We start from the raw sequence: 16,770 nt of genomic DNA, 5'->3' as shown, positions 1-16,770 counted from the left end.
TTCATTTAAACACGTTAAAATGATCGTGTATATAACATTACTTTATATATTTAACTAAGCAGATATTTTTTTTTAAAAAATCACTTCCGATAACAAAGGTAAAATCTGCGGCCTAGTGACAGAGGATTCCGGTAAAGAAGGTCGCTAGATATATATTTTTTTCTGTTGTGGATTTGAAGTATGCGATACAGTTGTTTTTTCCTTATATATCTGAAAACGGGGAAGCAACATTAAAAAAAAAAAAAAAAAGTAAGTTACAATTTGGCTGATGCTTAGTTTTTACAGGAAGTAGTTACGTTCCCCTTCCGGGGTTTGCGGTCTTTTCTCTTCATTCTACGGCAATATGGAGGCTGGTGATGGAGATTGGAGTGCCTTGTGGGCTGAAAAGATTGAAAAAGCAGAGAAGGAGAAGAGGCGGGAGCTCGTACTGCAAGGGCAACTTACTGACAAGAAAATACAACAAACCAGAAGCCTAAACCCCAAAATATATTCGCTCACACTCCTTAACTATCTGGAAATCAGCCAGAGCCCCAGCTTGAGGGAGATAGACGCAGGGATTGGCAATTTGATTCACCTGCAGAGTCTCCTCCTGTGCAGGAATAAACTTTCCGAGATACCCAGAGCTGTCGGGAGTTTGAAGAGCTTGAAAGTGTTGGACGTGTCTGTCAATGAGCTACAGGCACTGCCCGAAGAGATATCCCAGCTCTGCGATCTGAACACACTCAACGTCAGCTGTAATCAAATCAAAGCGTTACCCACCGGCCTGAGCAAGTGCGTCAAGTTGGCAATTATCAACATCTCCAAAAACGAGATTTCAGCCTTCCCGGCTGATTTCTTCTCCGACGACCTCGAGCTTCTCAGTACCATCGTAGCCAACGAGAATGCGATTGCAGACATTAGCGGAGAGATAAGCAACCTTTCTGCTCTCAAGGTACTACATATACGCCATGCGGGTGAACGCAAATCTCCACGCCGTGTCAGCGAACGACGTTTGTGACGTACAGAAAACAGCTAGCCAGTCATTGCTAACAAGTTAAAGCAAGGCGCAGTGCTAAAACAGCATTGTCCAATTGTTTGCATTGCTTTACCCGAGCTGCAGTCGATTTTGCTGAGGTGCTGATGCTGTTGCAGCGGCCGCTGCAGGTCAATGCAGGCTAATGCAGGAGCTGGCACCTACATAAACTGTAAACGAATTTCTGACATCTGGCTGCTGCTGGTATAAACACACTGGACATCCAACAGGGTTTTTTAACAATACAATTTCAATTCAATTTCACAGTGTGTTTGAAGCATGCTCCAGTGCTCAATTTCGTTCGGGGGTCTATCAAACCTGCCGTGGGTGTTTTGTATTTTCTTATTGAATTTTAACACCTTTTTTCGTCTTTCCCAGAATTTAGATCTTTCAAACAACAAGCTCACAGAGATCCCCTCAGAGCTGGCAGACTGTTCCAAGCTGAAGGAGATCAACTTTCGAGGGAACAAGCTGAAAGACAAACGCCTGGAGAAGATGGTGAACGGCTGTCAGACCAAATCTGTCCTGGACTATCTGAGAGCGGGCGGCAGGGTCAAGGGGAAGAAGGACTCGGGAGAAAAAGACGACTCCAGAGAGAAGGAGAAAAAGAAAAGGCCAGATAAGCGTCAAAAGAACAGGAAGGAGGAGGAGGAGGAGGAAGATTTAAACAGAATGGTGGTCAGGGTCTTGCATGTGTCAGATAGCCCCACTGCAGTCACTGTCAAAGTGACCGCCCTGGTGAAAGAAGTGCGGCCGTACATTGTCTGCTGCGTTGTCAAAGGGATGAACCTGAAATCAGGAAATGCATTGAAAAGATTCCTCACCGCGCAGGTAATAAAGTACACACTTTGTAGTTCAGGGTTGTTTCCAGTACAGGGGTGGTCTGTAGGTTGTAGAGCCACCAGGGCGATGCCACATTGCTTCCCCACCTCTATTTCCTTCAAGTCATGGAATCTGCAGCAATTTTTGACTTTGCGTTGCCTCCCTGTTGAAGTGTCAAGCCAGCCGACTTGCTCGTCATGACTGGAGCTGACGTGGAGAAGCAGCTTTTATATCACAGAACAGGGATGCCACACAACTGTTTCTAGACAAGAAATATGCATCTGTTTCAATAGAAAAATACCACCCAGCTAAAAAAAAAAAAAATCTGTTTCACCACTAGAGGGCAGACTTCATTTAATGAAATATCGTTGTCTTTTTTTTAGATAAAGCTCCATGATGAAATCTGTGAAAAGAGAACAAAGGCAACCATCGCCACCCACGACCTGCAGCTTGTAAAGGGACCCCTGCTGTATGATGCCAGATCACCCAAAACACTGAAGGTATGACATTTACTGTATGGCACGGCAAGGTTTGTATAACAGTAGGGTCACAAATTTAATGTAGTAGATTAAGAATATATGGTATTAATATACATGTTCATTATCTGAACTGAAGTATAAACTTCAGGTTATATTTTAACAGCAACAAAATAATCTATGCTTAAAAATCTTTTTAAATGCATGTGTTTCTCAAATGCAATGACTAATCATGGAGTTCAGTGACCAAATGTAAACATTATCTCAGAAAGCATACATATATTATAGCTATGGAAACCCTCCCCTTGTATTTTCAATGTATATAAATGACGTCAATGGGAAGGGTGCCAACCTGTCTCAGATTATCTATATTTAGCCTCTTTGTTTCACTTTTTTGGTTTCACTTTTTTGCACACCAACTATGTCTGCATATTCAGCAATAGTAATCCAGGAGGTTTAAGACTGCATTATTGATGGCTGTGGCGGGGCTAGTTTCCAACTTTGTAAAGAATCTTGTTTCTGAATCCCTGGTTTAATTAGGCACATGGAACCATCACGTCACAGGCAGTCTTAATAATAAATGAAGACCGTGCGTATCGGATTGCGCTGTGGATTGCTACTGTGTCTGTTGGCAAGCTGAGAAAAAGACTGTGCTGTTACAGGTGGAAATTGAGCATTTGTTTAAGTAGTCCAGTTGCCTTGTGAACTCAAACACTACATGTGATCACAATGGTATATATACTCAATTAACCCTGCTTTTATTGCCCACCCCCAAAAATCATTCCTCGAAATGCATATCTGTGATATATACAAGCTGCATCTCCCTGTTGCAAGTTCCATTCACAGTGGGCAAGGCAACAGATCTGTCAGGTTGGTTGGTAGGTGCTTCCAAGACCACAGATTTCTTCTGTAACTTCTCTTAAGGAATCTGATGTTGATGAGGAATGGCAGAACCATTATTGAAACACCACGGTATCACCCTGACTGCACTTGGTGCCTCTACTCCCTGCTGACAGTGTAATGGCTGACTTTCTCTAATCTCTGTTTGTAAGAAAGAGAGTCTCAGGATCCACCTACCCCCTTTCTCCTCTCACCCGCCCCCCTGGTGTTCACTGTTAGATCATCCCACTGGGTCGCAAGGAGATAAAGGCGGCAGACTTGGTCAGACAGCTGCAGTTGGAGGCTGAGGAGCAGAGAAAACAGAGAAAAAGACAAAACGTGTCGGGCCTTCACAAGTGAGTACATCTTTCCAAAGCTGTTGCCCTAGGCACAATCGGGATAGGAGATAGGAGTATACAAATAAAAGTAAATGCAACAATCACAGGTGCTGCAGACACACACACAATATATCCTGCAAACATTAATATTGACCATTTTACAGGAAGCCTTTCTAATTTATTAGGAATGATAAGGTAGTCTTAGTCCCTGTGTGTGTCTGAAGCTTTTTGTAAATGCCACTAACTCCAGCACTAATTCCAGTTTGATTTCCCATAATCCTCCAGGTACCTGCAGTTACTGGATGACAAGGAAAACTACCCTTGTGTGGTTGATGCCGAGGATCATGTGATCTCTTTTCCACCAATCACAAACAGTGAGAAGACTAAGGTAGGGGCAGCTTTATCTGAATAGCTGTTAAGCTGTAAAAAAAAAAAAAATTTATTTGGTGCTATACTGTATAGAAATCAAGGTGTAGAGAGGGTGGGAGATGGGATGCTACATTAAGTTACTGGGTTCATGCAGCAATTGCATATTAAATGTTGTTGCTTCACAGTAAAGACATGGTGCTGCTCATTGAAGAGGTTATTAAAGAGTGTTGACTTGCATAATTCACAAGAAGAGGTTTGGCTTGTGTGTCTGTTCCTGTGTGAAGGCTTAACAAGGTCATGGTTGTTGACCAAGAATAAACATGCTTTGTGTTGGGCGGTTTATTTCTCAATGAAATCCAGTTTCATGGTTTGTTAAATCCTGCTAATCTGGGGCTCCAAAATCATTTAGTAACAAAATAACTAGAGGAGAGGGCATTCAACCCATCAGTGCTTGTCCAGTTCCTAGGAACCATCTGTGATCTAAAAAAAAGAAATATCAAGGATCCCAATGATTCCGCATCAACAACATGGCTAGGTAACCCCTTCCATACTCTAGGCACTCTCTGAGTAAAGCAGTATCTCCTACCCTCTTTCCAGTCTGTCTCAAATTTCCAACAGTGTCCTTTAGTCCTAGCTTCTGTGTTGCACTTCATGTATTGGCTAGGATTAACTTTTTAAACTCCTTTTAAGATTAAAGACTACGATTTATATCCCCCCTATAATTCTTTGTTCTAGGATAAATAGATTCAGTTCTCTCAATCTATTGTAATAGCTCATTTCTCTAAGGGAAATGACCAGAATTGAACACAATATTCTAGGTGCAGTCTCAACTTCAACATACTCTCCTTTGACGTGTTTCTACAGATGTAATCAGGTTGTTTTATTTTGTGTTTTGGTTTTGCTTCCTGAGTGCCAAGGAATTATATTTTAGTGTACAGCACTGTCAGTTGGTGCTGCACCTTAGTACTGTCTTAATTTTAAAGAGTGTAAAGACAAGTTTGTTTCCTGTTAAGTAGATGAGAAAGTCAACCAGTGAGTTGTTCGTGGAGGTGACCAGTTCAACCAGTCTGCAGGTCTGCAAAGATGTGATGGACTCGCTGATTGTGGTGAGATATTTTGCTTATTTATTTTCCCTGTGTTTAAGGCTCAGAGTTTGCCCTGTTAGCAGCAGCCTTATTCATAGCTTGGATTGCTTGTACAGCGAATTTAAACATTTAAGTCCATCAATCATATAAGAAATGACTCAGTGTGTTTTGTTTTTCTTTTTAAAACTTTGATGTGACAGGTCTTAATCAGATTTGTTATATAAACAAGGCAGTTGTCAATTTTCCAAAGCATGAAGGCTGACAAATCCCCAAAGCAAACATGAGCAATGGGATCATGTTTTAAACAGTGGTATCTGAGACAGTTGTGAGCCTGATCCAAGAGTAACGAAGGCCAGAGCTGTAATGTGAGGAGGGCCCTTTATATTGACACAGGAGTAGCTTGGAGCCTAGCCAATGACAGAAACAGGCTAAAAGCATGACCTGCAATATGAAGATTAAAAAAAATATATATATTTGGAGATAATGTGAGAGAATGTCATTTTCAGTAAACCAACATAGACCTGTAAAGAGGTCAAGGGTGAAAAACTCCACTCAAAATTGCACTCTGGGAAAAATAGGATGACATTTTTTCCATGCGGGACTGTAGTTAGTTGTTTTTTAATTATTTTCCATTGTGTATCTGAAACTTGAGCATGTGACAACACTACAAATCCATAAACGACGCTATAAAATATCACAGAACAGCAATAAAATGTATCGCCTTAAAATATGCAGCTAAGTAAATCTGGATTGATAACTAGATAACTTCGCTCTCCCCTTTTTTTATTTTTCCCCAAACAGAAAATGGCTGAGCTTAATAAATTTACCTTCGACCACAAGGAAGAAGCGTCGTTAGACCTCGAAACGGATCCAGCCAATGGTGAAACAGCTTCAGAGCCGGCAGCCAATGAGAATGCAGAGAAGGAAGCCTCTCCTGAACTCACAGTGCAGCAGGTTCGAATCGTGGACACAGACGGCAGTCTCAAAGTTGTATACCCGTCCAAAACGGACTTGAATATGGACATCAGTAACCTGACTGTTGTTCGATAACTCTTGGTACTGATTTATTTAAGGGCCGCTATTGGATTCAAGCTGTGTGGTGGTTGTTTTTCTTAATTCATATGAAGTATTTTGAAAAGCACTTGAAGTATATTAATTCCACTGCCTAGGGGATACATTAAAGCAGTGATGTAACATTGATACCACACTTTAAAGTCTGTCCTTGGTTTTGTTTCGGCCGTGTTGGAAAAACCAATTATAATACTAATATTGGTTGATTGTTTCTTCAAGAAACTTCATTTTTACTTGTATAAAACACTGCTTCTGTTGGAAGATTTACTTTGAAAGAAATACAATCTACAATATTTTTGATTTACTTCATAAAGGAACAGAATTGTAACTGTTATGGCGTGTCATTTGCTTCTTTTGTGTCTATAACCTCTGAAAACTAGGGGAAATAATGGTTAATAGCAGGAATTATTAGGTTAAATTTCTACCTTCCTAACATTGGGTCCTCACATTAGCAGAACCAATTAGAAGCCAGAACTTGTGATCCAGTATACATTGTCACGGAGACCTAGATTCTAAAGCCCTTAAGAACTACGGAATGCTCAAGAATGGCTGCACCAATTCCCATCACAATTTGACAGCAATTGGCAATATAGCCCAGGATCCAGTAGGTTCAATGTTAAGCCAAACTTGTCTGTGTTTCACATTGCAGTTAAATGTAACCACATCTCAATGAATGGCACAATAAATAAATTCAGTACTCATAATTGTGAATGTTATTTTGACGTTTCAGACATTAGCCACAACTAGGGAAAAAATATATACATTTCCAACTGCATTCTACACAGAACAAAATGGGTGTGATTGTTCAAACGGGAACAAACCTTACTGTATTGCATTCCAGTTGGCTGTAGTACGTATGTAGAGGACAGTGGTAAGCTGATACATTATCAAAATTAAACTCCCGTTTCTAGGAGCTTGTAGTGCAACGCTTTAATGAACACCAAATCTGTCACGCAACTGTGTTGTATTGTGTGGTACAGAGTCGACTGCTGTCATACATTCAAAGCAACGGTGCGTAAAGCAGAACAATTGACGTTCTGTAACTGTATGGGAATTCAATGGTTAACGAGAAAGAGGGCGGGTATTGTGACTGATCACCTTGCCTTGACGCTAAAGGGCTGCAACTGACTAGAAAAGAGGCGTTAACCCACAGGTGCTGTATATAGGAGAGGGAATGGAGAGAAACACTGCACTCATTTGGAACTGGTATAATCATACGGTACCATAAGGCAGCTATGAGCAAGTTTATAACATAAACGCAGTAGGAAAACAAAAGCACTGACCAACTTTAAAAAGGATATGACGATGAAGACGTCTCTGCGGTTTAAACATATGAAACAGGCCTGGCTTGAGACTAATAGAGAAAATTGCAACAACGTGATCAGGTTAGACGTCAGTGAAGCGGACCTTGAAAACGCTTCAGCCATGAATGTTCAAAACATCGGGAGGGGATGGAAACCCATGCCAGTTATGCACATTCCCGATCCGGGGGGTATAACTGTCGGAACTCCGAGATCCTGTGGGAAATTGGTCAAGGCTAGAGGGCTTTTTACGAGATCCAGTCCTTTGATGGTGAAAATATCCCCGATTTCCACGCAGCGACGAAACAGCAGCGGGGAGTTGTCTGAAAACGTGATTTTACCTCCGATCAAGGTGTCCAAAATCTTCACCAGTGCAGCCATTTGCGCAACAAGGCGTGGTTCACAGCGTCAAGTATCCAGAGCAAGACCGGAATCCAAACAATACAGAACGAGCCCTGACCAGGAAAACGTTCTCAACAGGTCGCCTAGACAAGACTGGCATCTTCAAAAGGATGCCAGATCACAATACTTCCTTGACAATCCGATTGTCAAACCTGCTATTGAGAGTTTGAAAAACGGCAAGACAGATAAGGCTGGCATCACCTCACATGTGCGCGTAATTAAAAGGGCCAATGTGAAACAATCGCGTTATGCTCATCCTCTCCCACCGTCAGCAAAAAAACACACTCCTGGCCAGAGCCACACCAGTAGTAGCCAGACTGATAAAAGCAAACTCGATACCGACAGCAGCGTGAAAACTAGACAGAAGCCATCGTCTTCCAACGATTCTGCAGTTGAAACCGAATCTGTGAGTGAAAATGCAGAGGAGGGCTTGGAAAACGAACACGAAACCCAACGCTCACCGGAGGAGGAATATTATACGAACCAAAGAATCGCTGAGTGGGTCCTTAAAGTTAATGGCAGTTTGTTTTCTCTGACACCAGATCCAGATATCAACAACTCCGGAAAGGAACAGGACACTGCCATAAAGATCGTCTATGATGGCGACTGACAGTCTTGCCAGGTTTAAATGGTGTTGTTTATATTGTTCTTGTCCACAGGCTGGGTACCAAATACCTGTGCACAATACTACTGAAGTGAACAAATATTCAGGTGTTTTTGAGTGCTATCTGTATTTATTGAAAAGTTATAGTGGATCAGGTATTTTTCCGGTACTGTATCGGGTGCATTTGACCGGCGTTATGCATAAAGAAAAACGTTTTTTGCGCCATGATGTTTGAATGGAAAAGCGCTTATATACATACACTAAATATGATGTACCTCTTCTGTATAAACAAATCAAACTACAAAAGAAGTGTCTGTCTTGAGGAAAGGTGCTTATTGCGTTGTACATTAACTGAAAAAGAAAAGCACAATTAGTTCATACCCACAATTACTGTTATAAAACGAATCGTCTCTGAACACCTTAACACAAACTTAAATACAATATCAATATCTGCACAATGAAAACGATTATTATGTTCTGTCAATAAAAAAATAATAACAAGAAAAAAATAAAACACTATTTTACGTCACTTCTTTCATTAATCGGTTTCTCAAAATGTTTTTGGACCACCATCAAATCCATCATTCACTCTAATTGAAATTCACCCTAATCACATTAGAGATTAACGTAAAGCATGCTGCCCACAGTAAATGTCAACACAAACTCAAGCGCCTGCGGGTGTGTTCTTATGGTCTGTCAGTCTCTTATAGATGATAAGACTATTATTTTGATCAACAGGGTATGTCCAGTTTCTTGCCTAAGCGTTTGTGACCGTGCGTAATGTGTTTACATATGCGCCTATCCAGTCCTTTATGATTCTGTGGACACGCATCCTTTAGGATTTCGCATGCAATGCCTCCGTTATCAACTCCAGGTATGTGCGGTTGAACATTTCAGTTTCTAATACAGTTGCTTTACTCTGAAACTTCAACACCACAGAAAAGAAATGCAATGCTGTATTTGTGTAGCCGATATTCATACATCACAGTTCATATTTAGGGTTAACACCAGCAAAGTAAATGAGAACATTGTCCGTTGGCTACTAATGTCTCGAGTTCTTAAAACGTCAGCATTTTATTGTTGCCTGGCGACAGTGTGACACAGGACACATACAGTATCTATAGGTATTGCAGGTGCTATAGGGTCATATATTATTTTCATACTCCACTAAGAAAACCGATTCTATTATGTCAGTATATAAAACATCTTTCCTTTATCTCGAAAAAGTAATTCATTATTGACCACGGACTTCTTGAGTCATTTTAACTGTTTTGGTTTTTTTTTAATAGTAAATCTAATTATTCAGCAAGTGTGAAATAAAACCGAGTCGATTGTAAAATGTATCTATTTAATTATAAATCACTTATATTTTTTTTATATACAATTGCTGGAATTGTTTCTTTAAGTTAAATATGTTGTTTTTAGCTCCAAAGTATATGTTCAGTGAAATATACATTTGAATGCAATATTTATTATTCATAACAATAACAACCGTGATACTAGGAGTATATGAAGTTGATTTATTGGAAAATCATTGATAAAATACAGATCGAGGATATTCTATTATTTCTATATACATCTACAGAATAAACAGTCTTCACACTGAGGATTGGCAGTAATAGTCTATAAAAAGGAACAGTAAAACTACATGTCCAGTCACCTGAACTCAGGGTTCTTATTATTTATAAAGATAAAACCGATTTCTTGGCAATGTTAATATCCTTCTGATAAAGAATATATTGAGAGAACAGTAAAGAAATGAATTTCTTTCACATGCTACAGGCTTTGCAAATGAACACGGTAGGTATCAAAGCAGAAAAAATCCCAAGAACTTTTATTTATCTGCTTAACCTGACCAGATTTCTGACAGATTGAATGTTGCAGTTATAAATCCCTGCAATAAAGCAAATTAATGTGTATCAATTAATGTGTATCAATATTTATCTGGGTCCAGCTGACATATCATTGGTGACTTGTCAGGTGAACCCAACTTAATATTCCTCCCCATTTTCTCTCCTGGTTGCACATATTTCTGATTTAGCAGAGCATAAGAATTGAACAGCTGTTTACTTCCTGAGCCTTGATGGTTTCAATTCTAACAATCACCAAACCCAAACTGCTGGTGGATACACACTGAGCACAATGCTTTTCTTTTGTTGCACAACTCATAAAGTTTTTGCTCTGTGATCAAATGAAACATCCCTTATTTTCACTTGTGTATGTAGTAGCCGGTGACATATCCAATGATGAAAACGAGGCTCAGAATAACAAGCGCTCCTATCAGCTTCATGGCAATGCCAAGCGTCCCTGTGCACAGCTGCTTGGAGATCCTAGGCAAAGACAGAAAGCAACACGTCACTTTAGCTGCAGAATCTTTTAAACACTTGGTTTCATCTAACAGACTGGTCTTTAGATGTTTGCTTATCTTTGTTTATCTAATCCAGCTTCAAACCCCTGTCTCATATATAATGCAATGTAAAAACAGTAGCCCTATAGGATGCCATATCTGAAAGACAGACAGACAGAACATTTGACCTTCCTTGGTGTACATAGTAAAATGTACAGGTTAATCTACAGCTCTGGCCAAAAGTTTTGCATCACCCTATACAATCTCTCTCTCTCTCTCTCTCTCTCTCTCTCTCTCTCTCTCTCTCTCTCTCTCTCTCTCTCTCTCTCTCTCTCTCTCTCTCTCAAACCCCAGGTGATGTAAAACTTTTGGCATATGAAATGGTTTAACCTAAAAGAAAGCCAGGGCCATACCCCTGTAGTGTGGATGTGGAAGACACATTGATGTTGACTTCATCCTGGCAGGTCTCATTCCAGCGGCTGTACTGCACATCTGACTCCTGGGGCTCCATCCTTCAGAGTGAGGCAGCTTCCTCTGAAAAGAACCAGGCAGCAGAGGTTAGGCATGGCGACAGAGTCAGCCATTGGTCTTGAGTCTTCAGAAAAAACAAGTTTGGTTTTTTTCAACTGGCAACAAAGATGACAAGCTTTTTATTCAGGATGTAGGCTGGCAATGCTGGTTCCTGTACAGTACAATGTATGTGACTTACTATACACCACATGATGTCACCAAAGCCAGCAAGTTTCCATAGCAACATAAGCACAAGAGATGACTGTAAAAGGAATCTTATAAAACTGGACTCCTGCAGGGTGTGCGTGTGTGTATAACCACATAATTTATTCTTAAAAATGCACCATTAAATGCATGTGTTTCCGCATGCATTGCGTACTGTGATCCAGTGTAAACAAATGGGACTGCAACAACGTCATTTCTAATAAAGAAGAATGAACTCGAGCCTAAACTATGGAAGAAAAATGCAGCAATCTTCACCGAGCAAGAAAATGACAAGACTGCCTCAGAAGATTGTAGAGGCAATGATTTGAAATAGTTGTCTCTATACTATAAAGGGTATACTTTGTGGAACTCTTTAATTAATGTCAAGAAAACAACGTTTATAAATGAAAAGATTACAATGTCTCAGAAATCATATCATTTCTGCTGACGTTATTGACCACTGCGGGGTCCAGCCTCCTATAAGTAATAACGGCTGTGGCCAGGAGCATTGCAAGATTTGTGAAGAAAGATGCGTTGTCACTTACCTGAATGTGGTACAGCTACTAAAATACACAGACCAACCGCTTCGCAAAACCGAGTTATTTAAAAACCTCACGCTTAACAGTATGTCTAAACTCAATCAAGGTTCACCGCGTTCAGCAAGAAATGCACAGATATCTTTGTGCCATGACCCTCGGCACTAATAAAATAGACAATTAGACACGACCTTTGTACAACGACCAATTGTTGACACATTACTGCTTATTTCTCATGAGCGATAATAAAACAAAAACAAAATGAATAAAACAAAATGACACTCCCATTTGCGGACGCGTTCCAGCAATTCATCATATTAACATGTTTAATTTTAGTCTTATGCACATGGCCTATTAAAAATACGTTATTTCATTTTTTTTCATAAGATCTATTTTAAAAAGTATAAAATTATTTACATCTTTAAGGTATTTAAGAGTTATCTGTACCAACAAAAAAAAAAAAAAAGACTTATTCTATTTATTTGTTTTATAAATGGAAATCCTCAATTTTATCAGACATACTCACAATTCTACTGAAACGTGGGGAACCTGTTCGCAACAGCTGCTAGGCAGGACAGATGGCTCTCCAGTCAAAACTGGCGACTACCTAGTGAATCTTTTGTTGCTTTGAATCTAATTTGTGAACAAAAATACTGCTTTTAAATCAACCTACAATTCCAGCATCTATCTGAAACAAACCCAAACGATGGTTTGTTTTCCTTGACATTTCTAAAAAAAAAAAAAAAAAAAAAAAAAAAGCACAATAAACTGTTACTCAGTTTAGTAAACAACACTATAAAGCAACAACAAGAAAACAACAACACACATGCTTTTGTTTAATATCTTAGAAGGAAACTGCTTAAAGAAATGCTTACCCAAACTCCTTCAGCAGAATACTTTTGCCAGAAGTCTGAAAAGATCTGCACAAACAGAAGCGCAGCTTTACGATTTATAATAATCTTTTTTCGTCACTAATCCTTGCATAGAAAGTGACCATAAACTAAACGTTTACCCAAGTGCCCTGTACTCTAACAGGACCGACCCCTCCGCTCACAATACTGAATTAAATGAACCCACCAGCTGCGTCTGACCCTGGCCCCCCTCTCCCTCTCACTGCCGCATCAACGAGCAAGATTCTAAGCATCAAAGATATAGACTATACTTTGAATGAAGTTTGTTATGTTTTTTCTGGGTTTTTTCTTAAATAAATAAATAAATAAATAAATAATAATAATAATAATAATAATAATAATAATAATAATAATAATAATAATAATAATAATAATAATAATAATAATAATAATAATAAAGCCTGAATTAAATCAAAGTGATGGCTCTGCTCACAATAGTTTTAAAGTACATTGCTATATTTTCGGACGGACCATGCTGTGATGCATTACTGTCCATTCTTTTCAATTTTCCTATGCTGCTGTAAATAATCTGTAATGGATGGGGTCTCTGTTGGCAAAGACGTCTAATTAAACTTTACATTTAATGTAAACGTTCCGAAAACTTTATTGATAGTGAATGTTGCAAGTGATATTTGTCTAGTTGGCTACAAGGACATTCAAATGATGTAACTGCAAGTAACTAGAAATTGACAGAAAAAGAAAAGTCCCGTTCGCAACGTGAAATGAATAGGCGATAGATTAATCACGTGTGATTTTTGGGATTCGTCATCAAAGAGGGACAGACGCTGTGCAGGAAAGAAAATACCGGTGCTACTACATGTAAACACTTGGACATTTACTTCACATGCTATAACGGTAAGCTTTGTAAAACCAAATATATATATTTTAAATCAATTACTGCATACGAAGCCCGAGAAATCGATACGTTAATGATGTGAAAAATAACAGCGCTGGTTTAATTCGATTCGGTTTTGGTTTGAATTTTAAATTCAAAGGTTTGATTTGCTGCAAGTTACTTGTCATGTTAGATATCGATCTAATAACTGACATAAGGTAATTCATTATTAATTGGATTTCACCAGCATTATTATTATTATTATTATTATTATTTAATAAGAATACGAATACATGCTAGCCGCCTTTTTAATAAATATAACAGTTTGATTCCTTAACAGCTTGTTAGCAGTATGACAACCCTCACGAGGCAGGATCTTAATTTTGGGCAAGGTACGGCATTTATTATGTTACGTTTTTAAATGATTTAAACAGTGTTCTTTTCCGAGTCTCTCTGAGCTGGGTTGCCGTCTTTTCTCTGTCTTCAGTTGTTGCTGATATCCTGTGTGAGTTTCTGGAGGTGGCCATTCACCTCATACTCTATGTCAGGGAGGTTTACCCAAGTGGGATTTTCCAGAAGAGAAAGAAATACAGCGTACCTGTGCAGGTAAGAATGGGACCTTTCTGGAACACACAGCTTGACACAGTCGTATTCTTTTTAGCTCAGCACTAGCAATAGGACATTTCTGTTTAAGTATGTTTACACACTGAATTTTGATTGTTCTTTCTCAGATGTCCTGCCACCCTGAACTAAATCAATACATCCAAGACACTCTCCATTGCATTAAACCACTGATTGTGAAGGTAAGACGCTGTCAGAGGGGATTGACTCCAGTAATAAATGTAAAATAAAGCCAACGTTTTCCTACTTTCCTTTTTCTTTCTTTAAGAATGATGCTGAGAAAATAGTCGTTGTCATTATGGACAAAGAGCATCACCCAGTGGAGAGATTTGTGTTTGAAATGTCACAGCCTCCTCTGGTCTCTATCAGGTGGGATACTGTGTGTGTGTGTGTGTGTGTGTGTGTGTGTGTGTGTGTGTGTGTGTGTGTGTGTGTGTGTGTGTGTGTGTGTGTGTGTGTGTGTGTGTGTGTGTGTGTGTGTGTGTGTGTGTGTGTGTGTGTGTGTGTGTGTGTGTGTGTGTGTGTGTGTGTGTGTGTGTGTGTGTGTGTGTGTTTTATAATCATTAATGTGTAGTTTATATTACAGTAAAACCTCAGTGTTCTCATTGTTTCTTTGAAAGGAATAAATATAACCAAGAACATATACCATATGCACAATCCTAATGCATTTTGTTGTGTCTGTTTCCAGCTCTGACACGTTGCTTTCTCACGTGGAGCAGTTGCTGCGAGCATTCATCCTAAAGATCAGTGTTTGCGATGCAGTTCTAGACAACAACCCCCCTGGTATGCTTACTCTTTCTTGCATAGAAAGTATGTCAGAAACGTACATCTCCCCTGCCATGGCTGTAGATTCAAATTCAGAGCTTTCTGTATGATGATCAGGCTGATGTACATGACATGTATCATCAGTATGTAAAGAATATTATAGAATAAGAATTGACAATTTGATATTCTTTTTATAGTGAAAAATGATTTCTCTTAACTCTTCTCCTAATGTCAGAGTTGTAGTCATGTTTATTTTTCCTTGTTCCCTGTTAATACAGGATTTTATTGTTTTATTTTATTTTTTTGCAGGCTGTACATTTACAGTACTGGTTCACACCAGAGAAGCTGCCACTCGCAACATGGAAAAAATCCAGGTCATTAAGGTCAGCAAAACATTTGCTATAATTATAACAGGAAAACCACGACCTCGCTCCCTATGAAGGAGAAATGTACCAGGCTTTTACTATATTTAACTGTTGGTTTTAAAGCCTTGACCGCAACAATCTAAATCCTAACCTGTTTGTTTTCAAGGAAGTTCGAATGGCACGTTCATATCATTTAATCGGTTTCCTCTCCTGTAGGATTTCCCTTGGATTGTTGCTGATGAGCAAGAAGTGCACATGCGGGAGCCCAGACTGATCCCTCTAAAAACCATGACCTCTGATATTGTCAAAGTAAGGGAGATCCATTAATGCAACTGCGGTCTTGAGAGCAGGAACACAAATTGGAAAGCTTTACTTAAAGGGGGTCGTGCCCCATGCAGGTTGAAAAGTAGATTTTGTAAAGTTGATACCTTGGTATACAGACCCCAATAATCATAACATTGGGAATGATTTATTGGACACTTTGATTCTGAGGTTTCGATCAGCTTTTTATCTATATCAGTACCACAGTTAATACATTTGCTTAATGTATTTAGACCACTGTTTTCCTTTTTTTTTATTTCAGATGCAGTTGTATGTAGAGGAAAGGGCTCAGAAGGCTTCTTAAACCTTTAACTGTGAACCGCACTGAATCCGCTTACAGTTTGACTCAAAAGAGGCAGAAACTGGCTTCCGCTAGTAACCCAGGGTTGGCAAGGAAAATGCCTGCAGCTGCATCAACCTTTCATCTGCCAGAAGCAACTGCTACAGAGTGGAGACAAGAAGACTTGAAAAATATGTATTTTCTTTATTAATCCTTACACTAGAAAGGAGTAAATGAGTTTCAAATGCTAATTCTGGTGCTAAAAAATGTAGTATTTCTAAGCTGTACAATGTAGTACTATAGGTGGAGTGCTATAGCTTTATCTGGGCTGGCACACAATTCATTTTTGCATGTTTTTGCTGAGCTGCCTGCAAGAAAGCAGTCTTGTATGTGCAAGTGAATGCAGTGTTGAGTATTGTGCTTAGGTGTAAGATTTTCTTAATTCTTAAGGAAATCATTTTTTAAAATATATATCCAATGTCCTTTCTAACCAATAGGATAAAAATACTTTTTATAATGCCATGGACTGCTTGTCCAGTATCCAAGCTTTTTGTGAAACCCAGATGAAATTTACTGGCAAGCAATCATTTTTGTCATTCAGTCAGAGGCCTGTTTTTACTGTTTTATTTCCTGTTAAGTTTCATTAATATGTACTGGTGAACCCAGTTTCTGTAATGATGAAGTATGTTATGAATAAAGTAATTCAATAATATACT

The 16,770-nt window shown here is 39.1% G+C and overlaps 3 protein-coding genes across 7 annotated transcripts; 2 read left to right on the top strand and 1 right to left on the bottom strand.

The window, feature by feature from the left end:
- Nucleotides 1-236: 236 nt before the first annotated feature.
- On the top strand, nucleotides 237-6,386 carry LOC117425051 (leucine-rich repeat-containing protein 47). Of its 2 annotated transcripts, XM_034041709.3 has the most exons (7): nucleotides 269-931; nucleotides 1,391-1,843; nucleotides 2,218-2,334; nucleotides 3,430-3,545; nucleotides 3,813-3,915; nucleotides 4,913-5,002; nucleotides 5,783-6,386. In XM_034041709.3, the coding sequence occupies exons 1-7, from the start codon at nucleotides 344-346 to the stop codon at nucleotides 6,029-6,031; spliced, it is 1,716 nt and encodes a 571-aa protein (XP_033897600.2). In that variant the 5' UTR covers nucleotides 269-343; the 3' UTR covers nucleotides 6,032-6,386. The 2 variants fall into 2 exon arrangements, with proteins under 2 accessions (XP_058849103.1, XP_033897600.2); XM_058993120.1 differs by lacking the exon at nucleotides 4,913-5,002 and having other exon boundaries at nucleotides 237-931.
- A 3,479-nt stretch (nucleotides 6,387-9,865) lies between these two features.
- Nucleotides 9,866-13,052, bottom strand: LOC117963596 (small integral membrane protein 1). 3 transcript variants are annotated; one of them, XM_034904285.2, is made up of 3 exons: nucleotides 12,832-13,052; nucleotides 11,120-11,240; nucleotides 9,866-10,689 (listed from the first exon to the last, which is right to left on the bottom strand). In XM_034904285.2, exons 2-3 carry the CDS (start codon nucleotides 11,215-11,217, stop codon nucleotides 10,569-10,571), a joined length of 219 nt encoding a protein of 72 aa, XP_034760176.2. In that variant the 5' UTR covers nucleotides 11,218-11,240; nucleotides 12,832-13,052; the 3' UTR covers nucleotides 9,866-10,568. The 3 variants fall into 3 exon arrangements, with proteins under 3 accessions (XP_034760176.2, XP_058849105.1, XP_058849104.1); XM_058993122.1 differs by lacking the exon at nucleotides 12,832-13,052 and adding an exon at nucleotides 12,483-12,598; XM_058993121.1 differs by lacking the exon at nucleotides 12,832-13,052 and adding an exon at nucleotides 11,966-12,090.
- Nucleotides 13,053-13,620: 568 nt separating this feature from the next.
- Nucleotides 13,621-16,766, top strand: LOC131698823 (mitotic spindle assembly checkpoint protein MAD2B). Of its 2 annotated transcripts, none has more exons than XM_058993116.1 (9): nucleotides 13,621-13,722; nucleotides 14,043-14,094; nucleotides 14,190-14,308; nucleotides 14,434-14,505; nucleotides 14,592-14,692; nucleotides 15,012-15,106; nucleotides 15,398-15,471; nucleotides 15,670-15,762; nucleotides 16,037-16,766. In XM_058993116.1, the coding sequence occupies exons 2-9, from the start codon at nucleotides 14,055-14,057 to the stop codon at nucleotides 16,076-16,078; spliced, it is 636 nt and encodes a 211-aa protein (XP_058849099.1). In that variant the 5' UTR covers nucleotides 13,621-13,722; nucleotides 14,043-14,054; the 3' UTR covers nucleotides 16,079-16,766. The 2 variants fall into 2 exon arrangements, with proteins under 2 accessions (XP_058849099.1, XP_058849098.1); XM_058993115.1 differs by having other exon boundaries at nucleotides 13,641-13,722; nucleotides 14,027-14,094.
- Nucleotides 16,767-16,770: the final 4 nt, after the last annotated feature.

Source organism: Acipenser ruthenus, chromosome 20 (genome assembly GCF_902713425.1).
Source record: "Acipenser ruthenus chromosome 20, fAciRut3.2 maternal haplotype, whole genome shotgun sequence".
Taxonomy (NCBI): Eukaryota; Metazoa; Chordata; class Actinopteri; order Acipenseriformes; family Acipenseridae; genus Acipenser; species Acipenser ruthenus.
This window is presented reverse-complemented; position numbering and strand designations above follow the sequence as displayed.

Bases quoted from the DNA above. Each gene is read 5' to 3' on its own strand.
- LOC117425051 (XM_034041709.3), top strand. From the start codon at position 344: ATGGAGGCTGGTGATGGAGATTGGAGTGCCTTGTGGGCTGAAAAGATT. The intron at 1,844-2,217 runs GTAATAAAGTAC...TCTTTTTTTTAG, and splicing joins AAAGATTCCTCACCGCGCAG to ATAAAGCTCCATGATGAAAT. The intron at 3,916-4,912 runs GTAGGGGCAGCT...CCTGTTAAGTAG, and splicing joins CAAACAGTGAGAAGACTAAG to ATGAGAAAGTCAACCAGTGA.
- LOC131698823 (XM_058993116.1), top strand. From the start codon at position 14,055: ATGACAACCCTCACGAGGCAGGATCTTAATTTTGGGCAAG. The intron at 14,095-14,189 runs GTACGGCATTTA...CTCTGTCTTCAG, and splicing joins GGATCTTAATTTTGGGCAAG to TTGTTGCTGATATCCTGTGT. The intron at 14,506-14,591 runs GTAAGACGCTGT...TCTTTCTTTAAG, and splicing joins TTAAACCACTGATTGTGAAG to AATGATGCTGAGAAAATAGT.
- LOC117963596 (XM_034904285.2), bottom strand. From the start codon at position 11,217: ATGGAGCCCCAGGAGTCAGATGTGCAGTACAGCCGCTGGAATGAGACC. The intron at 10,690-11,119 runs GTATGGCCCTGG...GTCTTTGCCTAG, and splicing joins TCCACATCCACACTACAGGG to GATCTCCAAGCAGCTGTGCA.